General features: G+C 41.1%; 3 protein-coding genes across 3 annotated transcripts; all 3 read left to right on the top strand.

Annotated features, from left to right (window-relative positions):
• Positions 1–1,306: 1,306 nt before the first annotated feature.
• Positions 1,307–2,854, top strand: LOC121763883 (pelargonidin 3-O-(6-caffeoylglucoside) 5-O-(6-O-malonylglucoside) 4'''-malonyltransferase-like). Its single transcript, XM_042159980.1, has 2 exons — positions 1,307–1,871; positions 1,977–2,854. Exons 1-2 carry the CDS (start codon positions 1,344–1,346, stop codon positions 2,718–2,720), a joined length of 1,272 nt encoding a protein of 423 aa, XP_042015914.1. The 5' UTR covers positions 1,307–1,343; the 3' UTR covers positions 2,721–2,854.
• Positions 2,855–9,853: 6,999 nt separating this feature from the next.
• Positions 9,854–10,414, top strand: LOC121764121 (deacetoxyvindoline 4-hydroxylase-like). Its single transcript, XM_042160191.1, has one exon. It carries the CDS (start codon positions 9,854–9,856, stop codon positions 10,412–10,414), a length of 561 nt encoding a protein of 186 aa, XP_042016125.1.
• A 1,884-nt stretch (positions 10,415–12,298) lies between these two features.
• On the top strand, positions 12,299–13,910 carry LOC121763780 (1-aminocyclopropane-1-carboxylate oxidase homolog 1-like). The gene is made up of 3 exons (XM_042159861.1): positions 12,299–12,910; positions 13,093–13,414; positions 13,486–13,910. The coding sequence occupies exons 1-3, from the start codon at positions 12,393–12,395 to the stop codon at positions 13,741–13,743; spliced, it is 1,098 nt and encodes a 365-aa protein (XP_042015795.1). The 5' UTR covers positions 12,299–12,392; the 3' UTR covers positions 13,744–13,910.
• Positions 13,911–24,763: the final 10,853 nt, after the last annotated feature.

A 24,763-nucleotide genomic window follows, 5' to 3' on the forward strand; every position in this document is an offset into this window, starting at 1 on the left:
ACTCTCTTTCTCGTTGTGCATAATTATTTCAACACACGCACACTGCACCGACATCGATCACATACTAAAACATATACACTTTTTATAAAATAAAATAAAATAAAATAAAATAAAATAAAATAAAATAAAATAAAATAAAATAAAATAAAATAAAATAAAATAAAATAAAATAAAGTTACACCTATTGTAATCTAATTATTCGCTGTCACAAATCAACTTCACGTGGGACCGATCTGGAATTTCGGATCCACATTTGCTAATTTCATGACTACTGCCACATCCAAAAAGCAATTTACTTTATAATTACATTTACTTTGTTTTCATTCTAAATAAAATGGACTTTTATGATTCACCTAACTCATCCACACTCACGCTATTATATCATAAAATCAATATATAATCCACATTTCACTAATTCATTCGTTATATTTTTTCACAAAATTAATCAATTTCTTAAAACTCGTATCAGATCAAATGAGACTGTAAATAGCGGATGAAAGGGAGTAATTTTTTGTAACATGATCATACGCAGAACCAATCTAGTAGCTAGGGGAGTGAAAAAAAATACCCAATGATGTTTAGGTCCGTAGGATTCAACAATAAAACTCTGGCTTTGTTACTTCTTCTGTCAACATTGTAAGTCCAAAGTTTTCTATTTTAGCTCATCCTTTATTAATTGTCTCATTTCATTTATAGTGTAGTTGACAGTTGAGATTATACTCTCTTAGTCCCAATAAATATAAAACGTTTATTTTTCGACACGATTTTATGTAGTTATTGTTTTGTGAATTAAGAAAGGGAGAGTAGAGTAAGAGAGGGGAACAAGTTGAGATAATGTTATTTCTATTTTATGTAACGTTTTATTTTTTAAAGAGACAACTCAAAAATGAAAATATTTCATTTTTAGTGAGATATAGAGAAGTATTTAATCAACTGAGTCTCATTTTACTTGCATATAATGCTAGGTTCTACTCCCTCCGTCCCAATAAATATGGAACATTTGGTTTTCGGCACGAGATTTTATGTACTGTTGTTTTGTGGGTTAATAAATAGAGAGTAAAGTAAGAGAGATGAAAAAGTAGAGATGATGTTATTTCTATTTTGATAAACGTTTCATTTTTTTATGGGACAATCAAAAAAGGAAAATGTTTAATTTCTAATGGGATATTGGGAGTATATCAAATGGCCGTATGATATCACGCATCCTAGAGTCAATTTCGGCTGACTATCCATTTTCCACGTGTCAATACCTGATTTATTATATATGCGCAGATTGAGAAGCATAGCACAACACAATAACATTAGCTACTACTCTAAATCTTAAGTCTCAACCAATAGAAAACATGAAGATCCAAAAGATTAACACACAATTGATCAAACCACTCACCCCAACTCCTCCAAACCTCACCAACTACAAAATCTCCTTCCTAGACAAATGTCTCTCACCCATGAACTTGGCTGTTCTTCTCTTCTACCAATCCAAACCCGAATCCCAACCTCACTTGCAAGAATCACTTGCCCGAATCTTGGTGGACTTCTATCCACTCGCCGGAAGATACATCAAGGAACAAAGCCTTGTCCACTGCAACGACGACGGCGCCGAGTTCGTCACAGCACAAGCCACCGACGTCGACCTCAACGACGTTATCGGAACGAACGACGCCGACATTCTGCAACACGTGTATCCCGATTCCTACTACCGATGCGACGAGGATGCCTCGAACCCACTCCTGTCCATCCAGGCCACCCATTTCCCCTGCGGCGGCGCCATCATCGCCGTCAGCGTTTCCCACCGAATCTTCGACATACCGTCCATAACCACATTCATATCCGCCTGGTCAAGCGTCCACCATCCTAATAAATCTGTTCAGGTCAGATAGAAATCCACCGGTTTCCATCCTAAAAATAATTTATTATACAAAGATTTCAGTTATCTCTTTATATTAATATTTAATTATTTTTGTTTCAATTGCCAGGTCACGCCGTCTTTCAACATCCCGTCTCTGCTCCCCTGCAAAGAGCACAATTTTGGGGTGCATTTGAAGCGATCCAGCGCCGAGGAGCCCAAGATTATCGCCAAGAGGCTACTGTTCGACAAGGCGGCTTTAGCCAGCCTCAAGTCAAAATTAAAGCCAAACACGATCTCAGATGGTGAGATCGTGTCTGGTGTTATAGCAAAGGCCCTGGTCCGTCTGGACAGGGCCAAGCATGGGAAAAACAGAGAGTTTGTGGTTTTCCAACCGATTAACATGCGAGAGAGGACGATCCCGCCTCAGTCGAAGCACGTGTGCGCGAACCTGACATTCACCACGCTCACAGCTCCCGTGGCCGCCTCGGAGGAGATTGAAGTGCAGGAAATCGTTGATGTGATAGGCGAAGGCGTTCGGGCCAATGTAGCGGAGCTTGCGGGAATACTGTCTCGGGATACGGACGGACGAGATATCATCATAAAAAGCTTGGGGAGCTTGATGAAGGCGATTTCGAACCGGGAGACGAATTTCATAGTGTTTTCGGATTGCAGCGAGTTTGAATTCTACGAGGCGGATTTCGGGTGGGGGAAGCCGGTGTGGACGACCATCACACCGCAGCGGCTGCGCAGCAACGCCACGGTGCTGATGAGGAACAGAGAGGGAGATGGGATTGAGGCATGGGTTCATTTGTACCAAGATGACATGCCTCGCTTCCAGGAAGATGAGGATATCACACCATTTGCACATTAGGAAGGAAGGATTAATCATCCAAATATATTACTCCTCATGTATTTCATTCTGTTTGTTAGCTTTCATGTATTTGCTCCTCATTCCTGTTTTCAACAAATCAAAATAAAATAAATGAGAAACACCATATTTATAAATGGGGACGGTATTTAATTCAATAACAAATTCATAATACTCCATCCGTCTATAGTAAGAGAGAAAATAATGTAGAGAATAGTCTTATCTAAGTTATTCTCTCTCTTACTTTATAACTCGTTCTCTACTTCAACTATTTGTTATCATTTTTTCAAAACAAGAGCCGAAAATGAAACTACTTAATTATCACGGAACGAAGAGAGTAATAAATTTGTGAGTATGATAAGCTAGTGGAACGATGGAGTCTATTACTAAAAAAATACTACTGAGTATGCCTCAGTTTATGTCTATGGATAACAATTTCCCTAGAGGCCTAGGGCTCGAGTACAATTGACTTAAAATATTTCTTTGATTTATATCTTTTCGTTCAGACCATGTTTTTGCTTAATAATTCCAGTGCTTTTAACTTCCAATAAGGTACGACTTTTATTCGAGAGATGATTGTTGATACAAGTTGGGGATAGTTAAAACCTTAATTCTGTAGAATGGAGAGATGTTTGATGTATTGTGTGAGGACTGAGGACATTGAACTAATGCACTTTATGGAATTACTACATGCTAGGGGCTAACCATTTTAGACAACACTAGTGATCGTCTTGGTAAGGCTTGAGTAGGATGAACATTAGATCTATAAATTAAATTTGCAAAATAAATAATGAAATCTACATCTTAGGATTCCCCTCTTTTCTTTTTTATATTTCTATCTTTTATCTAATTTATTTAGTTTATTAATTAAATCTAAAAATAATGAAATTGATGTCTTAAGATCCGAAGGCTTGCTTTCTTACATGGATGGATGCACCATTCACGAGATTTGACTTGAAAATTTGGAGTTTCTTATTCTATGTGATCTCATCATTTATTTGGTGGCTCAGAATTAAAGTTATCTTTCAAAAAATGGAACCAAACTGGGAAACTGAGAAGAGACTCATTCTTTGGAGGCTTGAAGCATGGACTAAAGGGTGGTGTCCGGAATTTTCTTTTTCACCAGGCTAAATATGTGAGGACTTGCTTAAAGCTAGAAGATGGGCGGAGCATAATCAAAGAAGCAACTCTAGTATGCATAAAGGTGCAATGTAGCTCGCCCTACTTCCTGGTCAGTTATTGTTTGGTGGTTTTGATTGATGTTTGTTTAGTTTTTGGTTTCCTTGTTTTGCTTGGAGGATGCTTTTCTTAGGTCTCTCTTGGTTATCCTTTGTTTAGCTTACTTGTTTTGATTTGAGGTGTTTTTTCTTCTTCTTTTTTGGACTAATTTGTATGTTCTGAACTTTGATTCCTTTGCTCACCGATCTTAGAGCGATTTCAGCCTTTTCACACTTATAAAAAAAATCTAAAATCTCAATTTATTGATCATCTAGATAGTAAGATAGAATAATTAAATTTGTTAATGGTGTAGTAGCACTTAGACCTAGATCAGTGGTCCCTGATCTAAAAACATTATTTAACCTTATATAATAGTTTATGCATCATAATAGAATTAAATAACACTTTCAAGCTACGCATACAGAAAATCAATTACATTCGACTTTCGACATGTATATTATCACTTAACAAAATTTAATTTAATGTTTTCCATCCTTCTTTTCCATTACTCCCCCTGTCTCATGTTATTTGCATTTTTCTATCTCGACTCATCCAAAATTACTTACACTATTTCTATTTTAAGTAAGATTTAAAGTATTTAATTAATATATTTATGTTAGTTAAGTGTTCAATTCATCTTAAATTTACAGCCTAAAATGAAAAGTGCGACTAATATGGGCTGAAGGAGTATATATATAATATATTTCAACATTAGGTTAAATGTGGACATGGAAAAAGTGTTGGAAATAAAATTTGTTATTTTAATAAACTTTACCGTCTAAAATAAAAATTGCAACTAATATGAAAAATTGGAACTAATATGGGACTGAAGTAGTATATATATAATATATTTCAACATTAGGTTAAACGTGGACATGGAAAAAGTGTTGGTGAAATAAAATTTGTTATTTTAATAAGCGTGATTAGTGATCACTTTCAGCCACATTAGTCCACATATATGGACTCGTGAAATAAAATTTATATATAATATATTTCAACATTAAGTTAAACGTGGACATGGAAAAAGTTCTGGTGAAATAAAATTTGTTATTTTAATAAGCGTGATTAGTGATCACTTTCAGCCACATTAGTCCACATGTATGGACTCGTGAAATAAAATTTGTTATTTAAATAACCACGTTATTCCACATAAAGAAAGAAACTACCAGCATTATATATAGTGTGGACTCGTGATGTAGTCATATTGTATGTACCCACAATATATGGACAAGAAAATGTATTTATATTTTTGGAATTATATAGCATATTTTTTTTGTTTTTCCTATAAATCTTTGTTTTAATATTTGATTCAACTCAGTGAATTGTCGAGTAAATTTGTTATGCATAAACCGGTTTTAATTAATGCAGCGTAAAGCGTACTTCTCATTCATTCCTAATGCTAATAGAAAATACAATATCATGATTAAAAAATCTACCGCGCAATAAAAATTGATTCTCATCGTAACGTGTAATACTCCTTTCGTCCACCATTTAAAAAGTTATTTTTACCTCTATCTGGATTTAAAAATAATTACTTGATTCTATGAAGAAAAATCAAAAAGTAAAATAAAGTGAGAGTGAAACTCATTTTCTATACTATTAGTTTTATAATGAATGGTGAATGTATAAATATTAGTAGAAGGTAAGATTCATATATAAAAATATAAAAAATAAATAAATAATTCTTTAAATTGTGTGCAACTCAAAATAATAAAATACTCTCTCCATCCCATAAAGATTGTCTTATTTTTCTATTTCTGTCTGTTTCACAAAATTTGTCTTATTTCATTTTTTACTATTTTAGGTAGTGGACATCATATTCCACTAATTCATTCATACTCACATTTTAATGTAAAATTAATATATAAAGTAAGATTCACGTTCCACTAATTTTTACAACTCACTTTTTATTATATTTTTAAAAATTTGTGTATGATTAAAGTGAAACAATCTTTGTGGGATGGAGGGAGGTAGGGATGTCAATCGGGCCGGCCAGTCGGGTTTCGGGCCAACCCTACTCGGGTTGCGGGTCAATCGGGTGCGGGCTAATCGGGTTGTGATTTCTTTCGGGTTATAAAAGCTCAGCCCTGACCCTAAAAGCTCGGGTTTTGGGCTAGCCCAGCGGGTTAATCGGGTTGCTACCGATAATATTAACATGCGATCAATCCAATAAATAATGATTAAAATTATTAATATTCATACAATGTAAAACATTTAATTATGATATATTTGAGATATATGCTTAAACTCAATCATAAACATGATCAAATACTAATATTTGAGATATTTCGTAGAATTTTAATGCATGTTTTAGAAATCTAAATATTTTTTTTTGTGAATTTGAAGTTTTTAATTTATTTATCAATTATTATATTAATAAAAATTCAATATATAATTTGTATATTTAATATAAAATTGAAAGTTATTTTTTTAGTTAATATTAATAAATGAAAAGTCGAGTTAGGAGTAAAAAAAATAGAATAATAGAAATTTTATCGGGTTTTCGGGCCAGCCCATCGGGTTTTCGGGTCTGGCCCTAATGGGTTGCGGGTTAATCGGGTGCGGGCTAATCGGGTTTTGATTTTATCGGGCTAGAAATTTCCAACCCTAACCCTATAAATTTGGCGGGCTATTCGGGCCAGCCCACGGGTTACGGGCTACATTGACATCTCTAGAGGGAGGACTAACTTTTTAGTAGTGGAAAGAGGAACCAATCCTTATTTATCTTTTGAACTCGAGACATCATCATCGGGACCATGATATTATACGAAAGTTGTTTTTTTTCCTTTTTAATGTATAATAATCCTTATTGGCACACAATAATAGACAATTAATGTATCATTATGACTAGAATCATATAGAAATCTACTCACCAATATTTTAAAATTGCATGTGACTGGAGTGGTGGCAGATAAATAATGTCTCACATAGCCAGCCAAGTTAGACTTCAGCTCAAATTTTTTTAAAAACGATCAATAACTAATGTGAGTTACAAAATCCTTATTATCACTATTTAATTAACTTTTATTTGCTTCGGTGACAGAGTTTATTATATTAATCCATTTTTCTACACTCACAAAGAGAAATCAATAGCTAAAGCTATAGTCCAGCCACAAACTCCTCCTGTCACATCATCAGCACTAAAACTCCTCCTGACACATCATCAGCACTAAAACTCCTCCTGGCACATCATCAGGACAAGCAACTGGACAAGCAATAACCCAGTTATAGCCCAGCCATAATAAACAAAATTATAAAAATAACAATCACACAAAATACGGAATTCAACTTACGACACAGATACGCGAAAATGCAATAATTTCATTTAAATTAAAAAAAGGTACATTAAAAAAATTACAAAATTACAAAATTTTAAAAAAACTAACGCCGTGCAGTCCTCCGCGCCCACAACTCTTCAATTAAATCCTTTTGGAGTCGAATGCGAGCTTTCACTTGGCGCATGTCGGCATGTGCTTGGAGGCGGCAGTCTTCATCGTGAGGTACCCCACTTCGTACGCTGGGGGTGGCCACGCCGTGGCTTGGACCGGCTTCATTATCGTCATTGGACCAACTAGTCAGTTGTACACCTTCATCTTCGACAATCATGTTGTGCATGATAATACAGGCGTACATTATATCAGCAATGCAGTCGACATGCCACAAACGCGTTGGACCCCTAATTGCCGCCCATCGAGACTGGAGCACACCAAATGCGCACTCCACGTCCTTGCGCGCCGACTCCTGCCGTTCCGCAAAGTAGGTCTTCCTCTCATCTGATGCGCATCTGATCGTCTTCACAAAGACGAGCTACCTAGGATATATCCCATACGCCAAGTAGTAGCCCATATCATGCTGGTTCCCGTTGGCGACAAAACTGATGGCCGGACCGACGCCCTGGCACTGCTCGTTGAAAAGGGGCGACGAGTTGAGGACGTTGAGGTAGTTGTTCGACCCGGCTACCCCAAATTATGCATGCCAAATCCACAGCCGGTAATCAGCTACGTCCTCGAGGATCATCGTGGGATTCTTTCCCTTGTAGCCGGTCGTGTAGAACCCTTTTCCAGGCAGCGGGGCAGTTCTTCCACTACCAATGCACACAATCTATGTTGCCTAACATACCCGGGAACCCATGCTTCGCCCCGTGCATCTGCATCAGCTCCTGGCAGTCTTCGGGGGTAGGGCTTCGAAGGTACTGATCACCGAATATTTCAACCACGCCCTGACAGAAATACTTCATACATTCAAGGGCAGTCGACTCGCCGATGTGGAGGTACTCGTCCCACATGTCTGCCGCGCCTCCGTAGGCCAACTGCCTGATTGCCGCAGTGCACTTTTAAATAGGTGTGTGGCCGAGTCTGCCAGCCGCATCGTGCCTGAAGCGGAAACACAGATATTGACGCTCCAAAGCGTCAACAATACTCATAACAGGGCACTACTCATCTTAAAACGCCGTCTGAAAATATTGGCGTTAAACCGCGGCTCCGGTGCGAAGTAGTCGTCAAATAGCCGCTGATGTGCAGCTACGTGATCCCGATCAATCACTGCTCGGCGGTGGACAATGGGTCGAGGTCGAGGTACCGCCGGCTGCAAGGCCCGTTGTATCAGCCGGTCGATCTCTCGGGACGTATAGACCTCCAACTGTTCGTTCAAACGCCGTTCGAACTCCTCAGCATCCCCACCACTACCATTACCACCACTACCACCACTACTATCACCCGCGTTACCCATTTCGCGTTGTTGATCTTGTACAGAAATTAAGATAGAGAGAAAACTCGTTAAAACAAGTGGTGCAAATGAAATGACGTCCAGATCGCGTATATATAGTGTTTCGAAAATTAAATAATAAAAAAATCCCGCTCGCCGATCTGGAGCCTGCAATGGCGGCTAGGAGATCGGCGAGCGCATCGCCGAGCGCTCGGGAATCGGCGTGCGCTCGCCGTTTTACTCGCCGATATGACGCTCGTTGGCTGCAATGGTTCAACGAGCCGACCGGCGAGCGCCAAGAATCGGCTAGCCGGTGCGCTCGCCGCTAATAGAGATGGTCTAATGTGAGTTACAAAATCCTTATTGTCACTATTTAATTAATTTTTATTTGCTTCGGTGACAGGGTTTTTTATATTAATCCATTTTTCTACACTCACAAAGAGAAATCACAGGACAAGATATTATAAATAAAATAAGTGGCGCAGATGATCTTGACAAATAAATTAGATAGCTGTAAGAGTTAGGTAACAAGGGAAGATTGTGAAGCTGATTTTATAAGAACAAAATCAAATTAGTTGTAAAAATATTGTGGCGCAGATCTGGTTGATAATATTAGATTCGGGCAACTAGTCTAAAAAATTATTGGAAAATAAATGTTCATAATAGTACTAATAAATAAATTAATATAATATTAATCTATTAAATTAATTGGAAAATTTTAATAATTCCATTAAATAAATTAGCGGGTAGAGATTCTTCTTGCTCCAAGCCAATGAATCATACTCCTCTATCCCACAATAAAAGTCACATTTTGCTATTTCGACTCGTCTCAAAATAACAGTCACATTTCACTTTTACCATAAATAGTAAGTAGGTATCACGTTCAACTAACATACTTCAGTCACATCCTACTATAAAACCAATATAAAAAAATAGACCTCATAATCTACTAATTTTTTCAAGTCACTATTGTTTACATTTCTTAAAACTTATGTTCATATTAATTATGACTGTTATTGTGGGACATAGGGTAGTAGTATAGCTTAACGAATAAAAAATTTACACATGCAAAATATTGAGTTATAATTTAATGCATAGTCTACTATAAATAGTTGGCTATATCTTATGACAATTCATCAACTCTACACTACTCAACCATACATATTAGTACATAATAATTCAATTATCTTCATTTTCTGCATTCGATTTGGAAAATGGTGGGTGTTAGCAACGTAGATTTCGATTTGGTGAAAGAGGTTAAGGAATTCGACGAAAAAAAAACGGGAGTGAAGGGTCTGGTGGATGCGGGAGTGAAGGAGATTCCCCGTCTTTTCGTGCATCCACAGGAGATCATAGACAGTTACCCGACAGCCAAGGGTGCAGCGGTGAAGCTGCCCGTGATAGACCTGACTGGGGCGGAGAGTGGGGGAGCAAGGCGGAGGAAATTAGTGGAGGCAATCGGTAAGGCTGCCAGAGAATGGGGATTCTTCAGCATTATCAACTATGGCATTCCGTTGGAAACAATGAAAGCCATATTGGAATCTATAAATAGATTCCACAAGCTCTCAGACGAGGAGAAGGAGTCGCTCTACACATACGAGAGGAGCAAGCTGGTGAAGTGGAACAGCAACCTCCCCGCGCAGAAAGGCGATCCTACTTGTTGGAGGGATGTTTTGAATGTTGTTTACACTAACGATCATCTTGACCCTAATGAAATTCCTTCAGCATGCATGCATACTATTACAGACTCAATATCCCACATCGGTGGTCCCTGATCTAACAACATTATTTAACCTTATATAATAGTTTATGCATCATAATAGAATTAAATAACACTTTCAAGCTACGCATACAGAAAATCAATTACATTCGACTTTCGACATGTATATAATCACTTAACAAAATTTAATTTAATGTTTTCCTTTTCTTCAATTTTTCCATCCTTCTTTTCCATTACTCCCTCTATCTCTTGTTATTTGCATTTTTCTATTTCGGCTCATCCAAAATTACTTACACTATTTCTATTTTAAGTAAGATTTAGAGTATTTAATTAATATATTTATGTTAGTTAAGTGTTCAATTCATTTCAAATTTATGAAAAGTGCGATTAATATGGACTGAAGGAGTATATATATAATGTATTTGAACATTAGGTTAAATGTGAACATGGAAAAAGTGTTGGAAATAAAATTAGTTATATTAATAAAATTTACATTCTAAAATGAACAGTGCGACTAATATCAGACTGAAGGAGTATATATATAATATATTTCAACATTAGGTTAAACGTGGACATCGAAAAAGTGTTGGTGAAATAAAATTTGTTATTTTAATAAGCGTGATTAATGATCACTTTCAGCCACATTAGTCCACATATATGGACTCGTGAAATAAAATTTGTTATTTAAATAACCACGTTATTCCACATAAAGAAAGAAACTACCAGCATTATATATAGTGTGGACTCGTGATGTAGTCATATTGTAAAATAAAGTGAGAGTGAAACTCATTTTCTATACTATTAGTTTTATAATGAATGGTGAATGTATAAATATTAGTAGAAGGTAAGATTCATATATAAAAATATAAAAAAAATAATTCTTTAAATTGTGTGCAACTCAAAATAATAAAATACTATCTCCATCTCACAAAGATTGTCCCATTTTTTCTATTTCCGTCTGTCTCACAAAATTTGTCTTATTTCATTTTTTACTATTTTTGATAGTGAACCTCATATTCAACTAATTCATTCATACTCATATTTTATTATAAAATTAATATATAAAGTAAGACTCACGTTTTTACAACTCACTTTTTATTATATTTTTAGAAATTTGTGTATGGATTAACTTTTTAGTAGTTGACAGAGGAACCCATCCTTATTTATCTTTTGAACTCGAGATATCATCATCGGGACTATGATATTATATGAAAGTTGTTTTTTTTTGCTTTTTAATGTATAATAATCCTTATTGCACACAATAATAGACAATTAATTTATCATTATCACTAGAATCATACAGAAATCTACTGACCAATATTTTAAAATTGCATGTGACTGGAGTGGTGGCAGATAAATAATGTCTCACATAGCCAGCCAAGTTAGACTTCAGCTCAAATTTTAATTGGAAAATTAATCTATTAAATTAATTGGAAAATTTTAATAATTCCATTAAATAAATTAGCTGATAGAGATTCTTCTTGCTCCAAGCCAATGAATCATACTCCTCTATCACCCAATAAAAGTCACATTTTGCTATTTCAGTCCGTCCCACAAAAAGTCACATTTCATTTTTACCATCAATAGTAAGTAGGTATCACGTTCAACTAACATACTTTAGTCACATCCTACAATAAAACCAATATAAAAAGTAGACCTCCTAATCTACTAATTTTTTCAATCCACTATTATTTACATTTCTTTAAACTTGTATTCATATTAAATGTGACTGTTATTGTGGGACAGAGGAGGAAAGTAGTATAACTTTAGTTTCAATCAAGCTTCTTTTTGTACTAATTCGAAAATTTTGAACTTTTTAAATACAATATCAAGCACTCCGTTTTTGACCCTCTTGGTAAAGCTTAATGAAGAAATAATTTACACATGCAAAATACTGAGTTATAATTTAATGCATAGTCTACTATAAATAGTTGGCTATATCTTATGACAATTCATCAACTCTACACTACTCAACCATACATATTAGTACACAATAATTCAATTATCTTTATTTTCTGCATTCGATTTGGAAAATGGTGGCTGTTAGCAACATAGATTTCGATTGGGTGAAAGAAGTTAAGGAATTCGACGAAAGAAAAACGGGAGTTAAGGGTCTGGTGGATGTGGGAGTGAAGGAGATTCCCCATCTTTTCGTGCATCCACAGGAGGTCATAGACCGTTACCCGACAGCCAAGGGTGCAGCGGTGGAACTGCCCGTGATAGACCTGACTGGGGCGGAGAGTGGGGGAGCAAGGCGGAGGGAAGTGGTGGAGGCGATCGGTAAGGCTGCCAGAGAATGGGGATTCTTTAGCATCATCAACCATGGCGTTCCGTTGGAAACAATGAAAGCCATGTTGGAATCTATAAAGAGATTCCACGAGCTCCCAGACGAGGAGAAGGAGTCGCTCTACACATACGAGAGGAGTAAGCTAGTGAAGTGGAACAGCAACCTCCCCGCGCAGAAAGGCGATCCTGCTTGTTGGAGGGATGTTTTGAATGTTGTTTACACTAATGATCATCTTGACCCTAATGAAATTCCTTCAGCCTGCAGGTATACTATTACAGACTCAATATCCCACATCGATTGTAAAAGCAACTGGTGTGGAGTTTATAGCCCAAATAAGCTTTCTATTCTAACAGACTAATTTGTTGAGATGAGTTCACATGAATAGTTTGTAACAGATTAGTCTTTCAGGAGAGTTATCATCTGTCTTAATTTGTTTCGATTTGTAGGAAGGAAACGGAGGAGTATGTGAAGTACATGATTGAGGTGAGGGAACTAATGGCGGAGTTGTTCTCAGAGGCCTTAGGGCTTCCGAGTGATTACTTATCGAAAATGGAGTGCATGAAAAGCCAGTCCATTTCATGCTTGTATTACCCGGCTTGTCCCGAGCCTCACAAGACCTTAGGAGCCCCAAAGCATTCCGACACCACTTTCCTCACCTTGCTCATCCAGGACACCCTTGGTGGCCTCCAGATGCTTCGCGACAACCAATGGGTCGATGTACCACCCGTTCCTGGGGCCCTCATCGCCAACTTCGGTGATCTCATGCAGGTTCACTTAATTACAACCTGGCAACATGAATAATTATTGTTTGATTACGTAATTATAATTATCATTTGCAGATTCTTAGCAACGACGAGTTCATAAGCGTGGAGCACAGAGTGTTGTCCCAGTTGGCGGGGCCGAGGATCTCCGTGGCAACCTTCTCCACACCGAGCATCCGAGCAGCGGGGAAGCCGTTTGGTCCGATCAAAGAGCTGATCACCAAAGAGAAGCCTGCGGTCTATAGAGATTTCATGTTCGAAGAGTACTTCCAATACTACAAAACAAAAGGAGCTCGAGTTGAATCAGCCTTCGATTACTACAGGATTAATAAATAAATATTGGTTTTGCAAAAACATGATTTTAATATAGTACCTTTCTGTTGTTTAAATTATCTTTATTTACACTTGTGATGTTTCATCGGATCGAGCTTCATGATCATGCATGATGCACATGGTGTGTTTGCTTTGATAGCTTTAGAAATAAAACCTCATCTTACTGGAAATGTTTATTGAGGGACGTCTTTCTCATTTTTAAAAAATGCAATCCAACACGGTTACGCGATAAATTATTGCATCGCACCATGTATTCGTGAGGGCTCTACTTCGGCAATATTAAAATCAATGTAATGACAAGTACATATATAGGATATAGCCATCCAAGTTAGACCTCAATTGCGTTTCTAATAGTAATATTAATTTCCTTAGAAACCCTAAAGTTAATTAATTTGAGTCACATACTTTAATTTTTAAAATACAATCCCAAAACATTGCAACTGCCCATGTTAGTGAGGGATCCTTTTATATAGCCAGCCAAATTAGACCCCCGGTTGCCCAGGCCTTTCTAATTACATCATCCATCCACTATAAGAGCATCAGCAGCGGTTGAAGGATGGCGTTCGTCCGTCCGTGCCAGCGGCACGGTGCCTGCTGTCCGCCGCTGTGCTCTCGCCGCTGGCGCGGCGGTGCTCGATGCATCGGGCACGTCCCTGCCAGCGAACAGCTGACGTGGCGCGTTCTGATTGGCCAACGGCATTTCCGTTGGAAATTCATTTTATTTTTTAAATCGAAAATAATACCAAAAATAAAAAAAAAAATTATTTTCAGATTCCCAAAAATATGGCCGTTTTTTACCGTTTTTCTAGATTTTTTTTGATATTTTTTTTATTTTTATTCCCAAAATCATCTATAAATACACACAATTATCATCCATTTTTCACATCAAATCATCTCTCATTCATCTCTCATTCATATTTTTTCATACAACTTATCTACATCTTCCTCTCTCACTCAAACCCTCTCAAATGGATTTCACCAATCTCGTTGCGGAAGCGGACCGCAAAGAACAAGAATACTATGAACAATATCGTGCCGCCTATGAAGCCTATGCCACCGCGAATACCCTTGCCCCTCCTCCTCGACCAACTAGATCAACTCGCTGCTACATCCATCGTGACCGGGAGGGAGCCAACGAAAGGCTCGTTGCCGACTATTTTTCCGACCAGCCGCGGTTTTCGGAAGATTACTTTCGGCGCCATTTTCGCATGTCAAAACGCTTGTTTATGCGTATTGTCAACACATTATCTGCACGTGTTGAATACTTTCAAACAAGTACAGACGCAACCGGTCGGAAATGTCTCTCGGCGTTGCAGAAGTGTACGTATGCCATCCGACAACTTGCTACTGGGCAAACGGCTGACCTCTTCGACAAGTATTTGCATGTCGGTGAGTCAACTGGAATCCTTTGCCTTAAAAATTTTTGCGACGCATTTGTTCAGCTTTCAGTGATGAATTCCTTCGGGCACCCACCACCGATGATTGCCAACGGTTGTTTCGTCTTCACGAAACAGTCCATGGTTTTCCCGGTATGCTTGGCAGCATTAACAGCATGCATTGGAGATGGAAGAATTGCCCGACTCCTTGGAGGGGGCAACACTTAAGCGGCCACAAAGGCGGCGGCCTGGCGAGGTTTTATGAACGACAAGCGCAAATTCAGACCAAGTTATATGGAAAGATAACTGAACCGGTTGGATCAGTTAGCAAATGTCGTTGCCACTTGATCAATTCGATCTCGCTTACGCTCGTTTACCCACCAAAGTAATTTATAACTCTCAATATTGCACTACTTTAACAGTAAAGCCGAAAGTTATCCCGAAGAGAAATTGGTGTATCAAGTGTGTGAATAGTGAACAGGGGGTTGGCTGCTGCCACGCTTTAACTTGGGAGATTTTAACTACTGATTTTACTCTAGACAGAATTTAACTGGCCAATTTGAACAAGGTAAATTTAACTAATGGATCAAGTGCGTCATAACGAAACTGAAACTAAAGCAGTAAATGCGAGGATGAAAATGAAAACAACTTCGATTAAACTAGAACAGTACAGCGTGAATTTCAAACTAAGCTAACACTCTGGAAACTTTTAAAGCAAGTAAAACCGAGAAGAGCCTCGGCGGGAAACTTAAGACTATGGGGACATATAACAAGTATTCTGCAACGCTTCTTCAGTCGCCCTTTCTAACTAAGTATAACTTTATCTAAGATAAGCTACGCTATTCTAGAGAACTGAACTATGCTATAGAACAAAGCTAAACTAGGCGGAAAGTAAAGGATCAGATCTCCTTCATGTGGTGGCACATTCTCTATTTATAGGCTCGGCACGACCTCCAGCTGGATAACGATCTTGGCAATTTCCATCATACTTACGTCGTTCAAACTGATCAAGTTTTTGCAATTAAGTTTCTACATGTAAGCATACTGAGTCCTTTTTCTAACTCTTCCCAAAGTAATCAAGTCTTCCATTTATTCAATTTCATGCATATTGCCCATTTATTACTAACTGATATTTTGTATTTTCAAAACTTTTGACATGTATGATTTTTATTTTCTGGAACTAACCCTCCCCCCTCCCCCTGCATATGAACTCGTCCTCGAGGGACTGGATGCAGTAGAAAAAGGGCTAGGCACAGGCAGCGGTATAACAACAAACAAGAGAAACTTCTCAAACTTAGACCGGACACTGGGCTAAGTGTGAGAAGTGCCAACAAAAAAAAACCCAACATAAACTAAAACAGGTATAGGCAAACAACATTGAAAGTAAAATAGGGATGCATACTTCTCACACTTAGACCCAACACAGGTCTAATTGTGATGTGGAGTGGAATATCAGTTATACATACGATAAATAAATTAAAAGTTTTGAGATTAACAAAAAAAGTTGAGATCGTGGGGGTTGTACTTAGGATTCCCTAGGGGGTTGACTTGGAGATGCGGAGGGGGGCCTGGAGGATGATGGACGACGGGGTCGAGGAGAGCTTGTAGAGGGAGGTGGTGGTTGCATAGCAAGGGTCAGTTAGCGGATAGCCTCCAGAATCCTAGCTTGAGCAACCAGCTGGGCGTGTGAGTTCTCCACCAGCGGCGTAAGCATCTGCTCCATGCGGAGCCTCCATTCGTTGTTCGTTTGCGCAGCCTCCTCTGGGTCTGTTACTGGCATCATTTCCAACCTTTGCCTCTGCGGCCTTGCTGGGCTCGCCAGGCGATCAGCCGGCCTCCTTCTTTTCTCGCGTCTGGTCTCCGCAGTTCTTCCTGCCTGGTCTCCTGCTGCTCTATCTGTCTCTCCTTCCGAGCCTTTGAGTTGAAGTGAAGTCTCCCGTCGCGCAGCCGTTCAAGTACCTGAATTCTTACAAAGAAATCAATGTTAAACAATTCTGTCTTTGGGCAGCGACTGGGAAGCTCCACACCCTCCTGGAATTCCAAGGTCCAATTTCGCCTTAGGTAGGCTCCGAGAAGGTGGCAGATGTTGAGGTGGCGGGCAGGGCGATTGGCAATCTGACTTATCGAGTGAACAATCCAGTAGCCCAGCTGCACCCTCCTTTGCTCTTTCATGCTCCACATAAAGTAGAGCTCGGCCAGAGTAATGATCGCCAATGTATTGGCTTGGCCAAGGAGATTGCAGGCTAGGTAGACTTGGGAAAGGCGGAGGGCCGGATCAGCAATATGGTCCCCTCTGGACTCAGAAGCTTTAAACTCGGGGGCACGTCCGTTGCACAAGACCTGCCAGACCGCCTGCTGATCAAAATCCGGCCTCCTCTGAGGAAGGCCAATGTCCCGCCCGAACCATTCTCCACTAGCAACCTGGGCCTCTGTATAGAGTCCCATCCTTACAGAAAACTCATTCAGGCTCATCTCCTGCTGACGCCCGAACACCCGAAAAGAGACGCTCCTGGCCTCCAAGTTTGTACTCTCGGTAAACCGGAAGGACGTGAAAAATTCCTTAGCCAGGTTCTTTGGCACAAAGGTCTCCTCAATCTCCAACAGCCAGTCAAAAACAATTCCAGTAATGTACTGGGTGAACTTCTCCTCAAACCGTATAGTCGCCAGGGCTGGCTGGTGGACTTTCTTGCCGACCTTCAGAAAGGCGATTTGTGGGCGTCTCTATCTGGTGGATCTCCTCGTTCCACTAGGGGTTGTCAAATATCAGCATCTGATTGAGGAGATCCGTGGTCAATACCACAGTTTGTTTGGAATAGTCTACGGTGGGGGGTGGTGCAGGCCTTCCTTGTTGCCTGTGGGATGTCCGAGCCCACCGGATCTCTCCCCTCTGTATCACTGCCCTCCTCTCCTTCTTGTGGAGGGGCAGGTTAGTCTGCATTAGAAATTTCAATGCCCCGAGTTGCGGGGCACATCCTTTTTGGGGAAGGCAAAACAGTCCCCTTCCCTTTCTTCTTCCTTTCAGCCTTCTGACGGCTGTCCTCAATTGCTTCGGCCTCTTGGTTTATCTCCCCAACGGCTCCTTGGTTTTCCGGCTCCTCCGGCTCATCCAATATCGACCGCACTACGCGGGGTCTCTCCACCTGCTCCTCCCCCGCCCTCTATATGCTGGCCACCCCGGCCTCCACCTCCTCTATCCACCGGTTGATCTCCATTCTGCGCGTCCGACGGCGCAACGACTCCCCCTCCCTATCCGGGACTGATTAATCTTCTGCATGTGTAATGAAGTTCCATTCTTCCATCTTTTGTTGAAGTATTTCATTGGGAGGAGGCAGAAGATCCTCCGTAGAATCGTCGTCAATATTTACAACCTCGATCGGTTGTGTCGGTCCTAGGAGAGTATGGGAGTTGGAGCTTCCGCCACTTGGTGGTGTCGGAGTGTTGGGAGTAGTCGTACCCTCTGCCACTCCAGTTTTTGGGAGGGTTTTTGGGAGGATTTTGGGGTGTGGAAGTTGTGGCTCGGTCCCTTGACATGGAAATCCCCAGTCGGGCTTTAATGGTGGCGTAAACGGTCGGAATATCCGTATCGGAGGGCATGCTCTGAAGGATCCTATCTAGGTGCCTGATAGCTTCTTCGTCCACCTCGGGAGGCTGAGCGGCGCTTGTTTGTGGTGGAGGCGAGGAGGATGGGCTAGGATTTTCTATTTGGGCTTGGGAGGAGGCTTCTTGGTTATCACTGTCGGTACGGGCACTGGAAGACGAGGATGAAGTTGGGATTTGTTCGATCAGCATTTTTATTGATAATGTGGGTAGGTCTTGGTAGAGAAGACGATGTTTTGGAGAGAGAGTTTTGAACTTTGGGAGAATTCTTGACGGGAGCAATAAGAATGTACTGTAGGCGGCTTGGGTGAAAGTGGCATACGGATTTGAAATCTTTCTTTTATAATGATATCGCGACTGCTGGGATTCTCTACTGTTGAGATCCCTGTGGCTCTTCACGTACAGGCGCGCCTTTTCAGAGTGCCAGCTGGCTTACCTTCCTCGATACGCTTCATGTGCCAGTTGGCGTCGTCTGACACCCTTCCAACGTCTGCACTCGTCCTTTCATCACCTGCCCCTAATCAACTCAATCACTGTACTACCCATTAAATTCAAATTGCACTGATCAAGTGGACAAGTAATTTTGGATAAAAACCCAAATAGTTCCACTTGATCAGTTTCCTTCCTTCCGTCTAACTTTTAATTAACTAAGAAAATAAAACTAACACACGAAAAAACTATTTACACTAACTACTAAGGACTTGATCGGGTTCTTTAAGGATGTCACTAGATCAGTTTAATGGATTAGAATTTGTTGCTTGATCAAACAGACTACCCACGAGTACCCGATCATTCCTTTTACCTGGTCACTGGATAGGATTAAGCAGGATCAGTGGAATTTCTTCCATTGTGCCCGCTTCGGTCTTGTCTCTGTAGGGCTCAACCCTATTACTCTTCAACACGAAGGAGAACGAATTGGGGGGGTCTCCTTGGATGTTCGCCTCCTGTGTGTGCACTGCCGTGGTGGTACGAGGGTCTGCCCATCTCGAACTCCTCCTTCTGGATATCAGTTTGAGTTGGCACTGGAAGAGTAGCTCCTTCTGCCCCACTATGAACTCTTCCTTCCTCAGAGTGGGGTCGAGCCTGCATTGTCGATCAAGATGGGGTGCCACTTCTTCTTCTAACATGGCAGAATGCATACACGGATCTGGGTCAATTTCTGTTGTTTTCCACGTGACCACCTCTTGACCTGACCTCAGTTCTTCCTTCAATTGTCCTTCCTGTTCTTGCATATTTGGTTTGACTGGTTTGTGATACGTCTGGCTGGACAGGTCCTTGAGGCTAACTGGCGACACAGGTAGAGGCAATAGCTGCCTTGCAGGCGAGGGGTTCTCCTTCAGCATTCTTCTTAAGGGGGCGGCTTGGTCGGGTGGTTTTTCGACCTTTTTCGGTTGAGTGATCTCTTTTGACTTAGCTGATTTATAGAAATCCATAATTGCCCTTTCGATGGCTTGATCATCCAATTCTCCAGTCATCGTTGCATCAAACTATTCAGTTGCTTCCCTCTTAAGCTTTTCATCTTCAGTGGAACCAGAGGGTGGTTCTTTGAAGGGTTCATTTTCTAGATACTTTTGTTCCCGATGACTGATAGCGTCTACTGATTGAATGCTCTCGCTGTCCTGTGGCTTCCTCACGGCTTTATCAATTTCGAATTTAAGATGTTCTCCATTAAAACCCAACTTCATCGTCACATGGCGAATGTCGATGACTGTGCTGGCTGTGGATAGGAATGGCCTTCCCAAAATGATGCCAACAGACTCTTCCGCTTCTGGTTCTGTCGTTTTTATGACGAAGAAGTCGGCAGGGTACATGAATTTGCTCACCTGGACGATTTCATCTTCCAGAACTCCCTCGGGGTAAATGCAAGACCCGTCTGCTAGCTGTATCTCCATATCGGTTTTGATAAGCTTAACATCTTCCAGCTTCTCGTATATAGAATACGTCATAATATTGATGGAAGCCCCTAGGGTGCACATAGCGTGCTTCATTTGGACGTCTCTGATGGAAATTGGGAGCGTGAACAACCCTGGGTCAGTCTTCTTGGGTGGAAAATCACTAGGTTGGATCACCACGGCTATGTTTTCTGCTTCGACCATCCTTCCTTTCTCAGTGACTTGTTCAAGGGTACTGGACTGGAGGCCTTCTTCATGATTGGGCCCGTCTGTGGGTGCTGGAGAAGTTGCAGATGGGATTTGATAAACTCCTTCTGATTTCAGAGAGACTGCATTGACATTCTCTCGCTTAGGTGGTGGTTGTACTGTAGTCGAAATCCTTCCTTCATTTCCCCTCAGTTCGCCCGGTGACATGGCGACTTGAGATAACTGCTTTGTGAGCATATCCAGTGCAGCCCTCTATTCCTTCTGGGCTTCTTGTATTTCTCGCATTGCATCATGGGGCTGATGCGGGGTCATCACATCCCCTGGACTTTCATTTTGCTGCTTGTTATATCTTTGATTGAAACGTCCTCCCCCATGGCCTTGCTGGTAGTAGCCGGAAGATCCATACTGCTCTGGTTGGTTTTGGAGAAAGTGATTCTGTTGGTTTCCTTGGAAGTACTGTGGGTTCCCTTGGGTTTGCTGGTTTCCTCTTTGGTACTGGAGAACATAACTCACCATTCGATTATTCGGTTGTCTTCCCTGGTTGCTAAACTGAGGGACTTGGTATTGGTACCCCCATTCTCCTTCCTGTTGTCGACTTGACCAGTTCCCTTGAGGTCCACTTGACCACCCTGCCTGACCTCTGTGCATTCTGTTTCCTCCAGTGTTTGGCATATCTTAGATTCGAGCAGGCCAGTTGGGCTGCCCGTCAGAGGGTTGTATCTGCTGTGTCGAGGGTGGTTGGCTTTGATTTAGATCACTCCATCTGAAGTTAGGATGGTCTCTCCATGGAGCGTCTCTCTGTTTACCCTGGATCCAGTTGCCATTCGCATTCCAGTGGCCGACAGCATTCCATTGCCATTCCACTGGCGCGGCGGTGCTCGATGCATCGGGCACGTCCCTGCCAGCGAGCAGCTGACGTGGCACGTTCTGATTGGCCAACGGCATTTCCGTTGGAAATTCATTTTATTTTTTAAATCGAAAATAATACCAAAAATAAAAAAAAATTTATTTTCAGATTCCCAAAAATATGGCCGTTTTTTACCGTTTTTCTAGATTTTTTTTGATATTTTTTTTATTTTTATTCCCAAAATCATCTATAAATACACACAATTATCATTCATTTTTCACATCAAATCATCTCTCATTCATCTCTCATTCATATTTTTTCATACAACTTATCTACATCTTCCTCTCTCACTCAAACCCTCTCAAATGGATTTCACCAATCTCGTTGCGGAAGTGGACCACAAAGAACAAGAATACTATGAACAATATCGTGCCGCCTATGAAGCCTATGTCACCGCGAATACCCTTGCCCCTCCGACGCATTTGTTCAGCTTTCAGTGATGAATTCTTTCGGGCACCCACCACCGATGATTGCCAACGGTTGTTTCGTCTTCACGAAACAGTCCATGGTTTTCCCGGTATGCTTGGCAGCATTAACAGCATGCATTGGAGATGGAAGAATTGCCCGACTCCTTGGAGGGGGCAACACTTAAGCGGCCACAAAGGCGGCGGCCTGGCGAGGTTTTAAGAACGACAAGCGCGAATTCAGACCAAGTTATATGGAAAGATAACTGAACCGGTTGGATCAGTTAGCAAATGTCGTTGCCACTTGATCAAGTCGATCTCGCTTACGCTCGTTTACCCACCAAAGTAATTTATAACTCTCAATATTGCACTACTTTAACAGTAAAGCCGCAAGTTCGGGGTCGATCCCGCAGAGAAGTTGGTGTATCAAGTGTGTGAATAGTGAACAGGGGGTTGGCTGCTGCCACGCTTTAACTTGGGAGATTTTAACTACTGATTTTACTCTAGACAGAATTTAACTGGCCAATTTGAACAAGGTAAATTTAACTAATGGATCAAGTGCGTCATAACAAAACTGAAACTAAAGCAGTAAATGCGAGGATGAAAATGAAAACAACTTCGATTAAACTAGAACAGTACAGCGTGAATTTCAAACTAAGCTAACACTCTGGAAACTTTTAAAGCAAGTAAAACCGAGAAGAGCCTCGGCGGGAAACTTAAGACTATGCCGACATATAACAAGTATTCTGCAGCGCTTCTTCAGTCGCCCTTTCTAACTAAGTATAACTTTATCTAAGATAAGCTACGCTATTCTAGAGAACTGAACTAAGCTATAGAACAAAGCTAAACTAGGCAGAAAGTAAAGGATCAGATCTCCTTCATGTGGTGGCACATTCTCTATTTATAGGCTCGGCACGACCTCCAGCTGGATAACGATCTTGGCAATTTCCATCATACTTACGTCGTTCAAACTGATCAAGTTTTTGCAATTAAGTTTCTACATGTAAGCATACTGAGTCCTTTTTCTAACTCTTCCCAAAGTAATCAAGTCTTCCATTTATCCAATTTCATGCATATTGCCCATTTATTACTAACTGATATTTTGTATTTTCAAAACTTTTGACATGTATGATTTTTATTTTCTGGAACTAACCCTTCCCCCTCCCCCTGCATATGAACTCGTCCTCGAGGGACTGGATGCAGTAGAAAAAGGGCTAGGCACAGGCAGCGGTATAACAACAAACAAGAGAAACTTCTCACACTTAGACCGGACACTGGGCTAAGTGTGGGAAGTGCCAACAAAAAAAAACCCAACATAAACTAAAACAGGTATAGGCAAACAACATTGAAAGTAAAATAGGGATGCATACTTCTCACACTTAGACCCAACACAGGTCTAATTGTGATGTGGAGTGGAATATCAGTTATACATACGATAAACAAATTAAAAAGTTTTGAGATTAACAAAAAAAGTTGAGATCGTGGGGGTTGTACTTAGGATTCCCTGGGGGGTTGACTTGGAGATGCGAAGGGGGGCCTGGAGGATGATGGACGCCGGGGTCGAGGAGAGCTTGTAGAGGGAGGTGGTGGTTGCATAGCAAGGGTCAGTTGGCGGATAGCCTCCAGAATCCTAGCTTGAGCAACCAGCTGGGCGTGTGAGTTCTCCACCAGCTGCGTAAGCATCTGCTCCATGCGGAGCCTCCATTCGTTGTTCGTTTGCGCAGCCTCTTCTGGGTCTGTTACTGGCATCGTTTCCAACCTTTGCCTCTGCGGCCTTGCTGGGATCGCCAGGCGATCAGCCGGCCTCCTTCTTTTCTCGCGTCTGGTCTCCGCAGTTCTTCCTGCCTGGTCTCCTGCTGCTCTATCTGTCTCTCCTTCCGAGCCTTTGAGTTGAAGTGAAGTCTCCCGTCGCGCAGCCGTTCAAGTACCTGAATTCTTACAAAGAAATCAATGTTAAACAATTATGTCTTTGGGCAGCGACTGGGAAGCTCCACACCCTCCTGGAATTCCAGGGTCCAATTTCGCCTTAGGTAGGCTCCGAGAAGGTGGCAGATGTTGAGGTGGCGGGCAGGGCGATTGGCAATCTGACTTATCGAGTGAGCAATCCAGTAGCCCAGCTGCACCCTCCTTTGCTCCTTCATGCTCCACATAAAGTAGAGCTCAGCCAGAGTAATGATCGCCAATGTATTGGCTTGGCCAAGGAGATTGCAGGCTAGGTAGACTTGGAAAGGCGGAGGGCAGGATCAGCAATATGGTCCCCTCTGGACTCAGAAGCTTTAAACTCGGGGGCACGTCTGTTGCACAAGGCCTGCCAGACCGCCTGCTGATCAAAATCCGGCCTCCTCTGAGGAAGGCCAATGTCCCGCCCGAACCATTCTCCACTAGCAACCTGGGCCTCTGTATAGAGTCTCATCCTTACAGAAAACTCATTCAGGCTCATCTCCTGCTGACGCCCGAACACCCGAAAAGAGACGCTCCTGGCCTCCAAGTTTGTACTCCCGGTAAACCGGAAGGACGTGAAAAATTCCTTAGCCAGGTTCTTTGGCACAAAGGTCTCCTCAATCTCCAGCAGCCAGTCAAAAACAATTCCTGTAATGTACTGGGTGAACTTCTCCTCAAACCGGATAGTCGCCAGGGCTG

The sequence above is a fragment of the Salvia splendens genome, chromosome 14 (assembly GCF_004379255.2).
Source record: "Salvia splendens isolate huo1 chromosome 14, SspV2, whole genome shotgun sequence".
Taxonomy (NCBI): domain Eukaryota; kingdom Viridiplantae; phylum Streptophyta; class Magnoliopsida; order Lamiales; family Lamiaceae; genus Salvia; species Salvia splendens.